At 36.6% G+C, this 4,780-nt stretch overlaps 1 protein-coding gene across 1 annotated transcript in view; it reads left to right on the top strand.

Annotated features, from left to right (window-relative positions):
* The window catches only part of SNCAIP (synuclein, alpha interacting protein), a 29,545-nt gene that overhangs the window by 1,556 nt on the left and 23,209 nt on the right, over positions 1-4,780 (top strand). The window contains exon 3 of the mRNA XM_009071752.1: positions 4,117-4,242. Within this exon, the coding sequence (XP_009070000.1) occupies positions 4,117-4,242 (126 nt within the window). The remainder of the gene's footprint in view (positions 1-4,116; positions 4,243-4,780) is intronic.

Here is a 4,780-nt window from a genome sequence, read left to right as displayed (position 1 = left end):
GAGGAGGCAGGTTTGGAAGGCTATGGAGCTGGAAGTCTGCACTTTCTCTGCTCTTTCTATAGGCGTACAGACACCCTTGTTTTCATGCTGTGCAAAGACCTCCTCTGCCTTTTCTCTGCTCGCCTACAAATCAGATATTACTGGTGCCAGTTAGGACCCTGTCGGATATACGTATTGATGATACTTTTTGTATTAGGTTTAGCCTCTAAACCCAACACTAAACATAGGGAAGCTATGAGCCAGATCAGAACTGGATTCAAGAAAGGCATATTTGCTACTGGGAAGAAAAAACCTGGAAACGAAAGTTGCTTGTGAACTTCAATTCATATCTTCAATTATTTGCCTAATTTTGTCCTCATTTCTAAAAATATTTATATGAACTGAAGGCAATGAAGCTTTGAGTTTTTTCAGTGAGTTATGCTGTCTACTGCCAGGAACAGGTCTGGCACATTTTATCTAGATTCTTTTCAGACCAGAATGGAAGCTCTACCAGTTAAGAAACACCAGCTACAATCAGCCACCCGTGAAATTTAAAAGGTGATATAAAAATTGCTGCCAAAGTTTCTTAGTTAGCTGAATGCCAAAGAAAGTTCACATATAATGTCAATTATCTTTTTTTCATAATCCATAAACATCCTGCAAACACGAGGGAATGCTGAGGCTGAAGGGGTGTCAGGCTGTCTTACCCAACTGTATTAAGAAGAAAAATAATGAGGAATTTAAATGCTTAGTTGGCACTGTCCTTGAAGCTTTAATTTATTTTACCATTACTTACATGAGAGACAATCCGTGTAAACACTGGTCTTGGCAGAATTTCAAGAGTAATATTTTTACAGGGAAGACCTGTTACTGAATAATTTTTTACAAGAGTCAGTCCATCCATTGTTTCCCCAGGCATTAGACATGCGCCCCATGTTTTTCTTCAAGGATTATAGTTTAGAATGGGCAGCAAATGGGAGTTCATAGCAAAGCTCCTGTGTTAAAGATCATCAAACCACAGTCATGGCCTGACTGCAAAGACATGTCAGCAATACTATATTTTTCCAGTGGGAGAGGGACCGTATATGTCAATCTGATGTCTGAGGGCAAAGATTTAAAGTCAATCTGTAGCCTGATAGCATATCTCCTAGCAAGGGGTTCTTTAAGCATGAGATTATGCAAGAAGCAACCATGATTGCAGCAGGCCAGCTCATGCCGGTATGAGTACATGGCATGTTGTGTACCAGCTGTGCATGGCAGTCACCATGTCACAGGAAGATGGTGGTGCAGTCCTAGGTGCACATTATCCTAGGTCCTGACTAAGAGGTTCACAGGGCTGTGATTCCTTTCCAACAGGAATACTGTGGTAGTATGGACTGTATGACTGAGGACCTAGGAAGGGTCCTGTGCACAACCTGATGGTGGTTCAGTGCTGAGGAGCATAGTCAGGAGAAGTATATGACATTCAGATACACAGATGCCTAAGAACACATGTTTTTTTACACCTCAGAATGTTTGTCTGCCTGTCTAATATAATTTTTGCAAGGATAATGTCTTGTTTTCACTCAAGCCTACCTCTTTGTTATGAAGGAGCACTGGTAAGGGTAGCTTATTTCATTAATATCAACTGATAGGGCTAGGAATAGCTGTAGAGTTGGTGCTCTTTACCATGCTATTCTTTCCATTTGTAGTCCATTTAATATAGACCTTGCAGTAATCCCTGATTTTGTTAGTTGTACTTTCTTCTCCAAAAGCCAGCTGATGGAACCAAAGTTTGCAGTCTATCCCAAATTTTCCAAAATCTTCTTTTTGGAAAGTTTGAATTATTGTAGGTCTAGAATATGCCATAAGGATGTTAACAACTGCTACAACGTAAGAGCATTTTAAGTCTTAAAAATACCAGATATACTGAATAATTAATCAGTATTTATCAGTTCTTGTTACATAACAAAAAAATTATTGTTTTCCATGATCTTAATCTCCTGAATTTTCTTATTATCCTTCATTTTGCCTGATTAAATTGAGTTGATGTCTATAAACCTATTAGGACTGTAAAACTATGTTTGAGAACACTTTCCTTGTAAATACATAATATGAGTGTTACGAAAGTGATATCTGGTATATTTTGATATATGATGTTTCCATTTTCCACAGTTTTAAGTGAAAAAAAAATTCCTTATTTTTGTCAAGGATAAATTAAATACAAAAACTAGTAATTTGAGAGAAACACAAACTATTTGAGTGGGACTATGACTTTGTGCCTATGATCATTTGATGCACAGACAGTCCTTACATTCGTGTTCATAAATGACTGGAAAGTGTCATTTGCTCCGTGCTGATTGTGATCATAAAATTACAGAACATGCTTAACAGTCTGGTCCCTATTATGTTCCAAAGAAATATATGATTTCAAAGCTACGTTGTCTTCCAATTCTGCAGAGGACTTTTGCTAAAATATTTTTCTTTTAATTATTAAAACATAGGGGCAATTCATAGGAGTAGTGTAATCCTTCTTCATTGCCAACATCACTGGCATATTGAAAAATTGCTCAAAAATGTTTTGAAAGGGATATGTGATCTGAAGTCATCTCTCCGTGCTGGCTGTCAGCTGTATTGGGCATTCAGCCAATGAGAAGTAAAAATACCTATGCTTTCACCCTGTAATAAAAACAAAACTGCTGTTAAAGTGAAAATATGAAGAAGATACTTACCAGACAGATTAGGCCTCTTAAGTAGTAAGCAGAGATCCAGGTGCTTGAATGGGCAGAATCAGTTGGAGTAGATCCAGAAGAGTCTGATGATCCTTCTCCTTTTCATTGAGTTTAAAATTTTAGTGGTACTTTTATACAAAACATAGGTTTATACCCAACCTTCCTGGAATTTTCTTTCCACAGTATTATTCTTTCTCTTCTTTACCTGATTATTGCTTGGAGTCCTACATATGGTTTCAATACTGCTTTATTTAGGTACACTTCATTTTTTCAGACCCGCATGCGTAACTGTATGTACTTTTCTATCACTGAAGCTACTGAGGTGCTGCAGGTTAAATCTGTGGATCAGAGTTTGCCTCAGCAACAGTAGAATCTACAAAGCCCTTTTGAATGAGAGCTCCAAGACAGTATAACATGCTAGATATCAATGGAAGATAATTAAAAATATGTGCTTAAATAAAAAATTTAAGCTAGGAAGTAATTTAATCTTTTCAACTACTCAGATGCAAAAACTGGGAATATAGCTGTAGTCAGCTTTCCTTTAATGGACCTCACTTTTCTATGTAATTCATATATTTATTCTAGATTTTCAATATGTATCACATTCAGTAGGGCAAAATAAAATTTAATCTGGAGAGGCATGCAAGGTTCCTAGAGAGAAGTGTTTTGCAAATCAACCTGCTGGAGAAAATAACAAATTAAATAAGCTTAGTGAGCATATATAAAGTCTCCATTGTTAGACAAGAATACCCATATAAAGGTGTATTGCACCCACATACTCGTATAAAAAGTGATGTTAAAAAAATTAAGTTTGTAACTCAGTTTTGACTTCCCGACTTTCACGTACAAGTTTTGCCATCCAAGTCTCCCCATCCTTCCCAGCGTGCAGAACATACAGATGGTCCTTTAGTCCATTAGATTTGGAGAGTCACAGGAGCTCTGTGATCTGAGCATATTCCTGTTTTAATTTTCCAAAGAGGCTTATGAAGCTTGAAATTTCACAAGCTGATTTTAAGATTAAGATGATTTTAAGATTTTAAGACGATAAGATTTTAAGACTGATACATGGGTTATTCTGCCTCAAGTTTCATCTCCAGCACAGAGGTATGCATGCTCTTTAAGTACAATTTCTCAGAATGGGTTACAGTTCTCCTATTTTTCCTATTATAAAAGTATTATTTTTATAAAAGTATTTCAGCCTATTTTCTTGGGGGAAAAAAAACCCAACCAGCAACAAAAAAAACCAAACCAGAGACCCATGATACACTAAGTCCTACAAAGTTAAGGAGGCTGAAAACAAGGAATTATTGGACAGTATTAGTAACAGATGGCAGTACCGACAGATAACAGTATCAGTATTCCTTTGGTATATTTAGCTTTTTATTGTTTCTTATGTTTTGTGACATTTCTTTTTCCCTCCTCCTAGGAGAAAATTCTTCTGTGGCTTCTTCAGTTTATGCAAGAACAAGGGATTTCACTGGATGAAGTTGACCAGGATGGAAATACTGCTGTTCACATAGCTGCTCAACATGGTTATCTAGGATGCATACAGGTAGAGTGATAACTACACCAGAAACCTCTAAATATCAAGCTTGAATGACAACAACAAAAAATTATTATAGTAGATCTTACAAGTGGGAATTATTGAAATATTAAAATATACTAGAAGAAAGAACTTTAAAGCAGTAGGAGTCAGACTGAAATACTGAAAAGCTCTGGGTTTTTGATTTTATCCTCACGTATGCTGTTCTTAGCCTAAAATAACTGTTGTGTTGCAAGACGAAAGTATGATTATATTGTTTATACATGAACAGTTAATGTGTATGTTTTTGTGTTACAAAAGGGCAGCCAGTGTAGATATGCATACTGTTCTTACTGTTCTGATGTTTTCCATCTGTTTTTGTAGCTCTCCAGCTTAGGGGAAGTCTTAACAGATAAGTCTGTTGAAGGATTTACACCCTGAGTAAACCATCCTTCTCAGACTTGTCATCTTTGAGTGAATCTGTGCTAAACAATACAGAGGGATGCTGGTATCTAACTAATTGTCAGTGAATCATCTTGGCCACTGAAATCAACATAGTTCTGTTGTA

The sequence above is a fragment of the Acanthisitta chloris genome, unplaced genomic scaffold, assembly GCF_000695815.1.
Source record: "Acanthisitta chloris isolate BGI_N310 unplaced genomic scaffold, ASM69581v1 scaffold11020, whole genome shotgun sequence".
Lineage (NCBI taxonomy): Eukaryota > Metazoa > Chordata > Aves > Passeriformes > Acanthisittidae > Acanthisitta > Acanthisitta chloris.
Note: the sequence above shows the minus strand (reverse complement) of the source record. Positions and strands in the feature narration are given on the sequence as shown.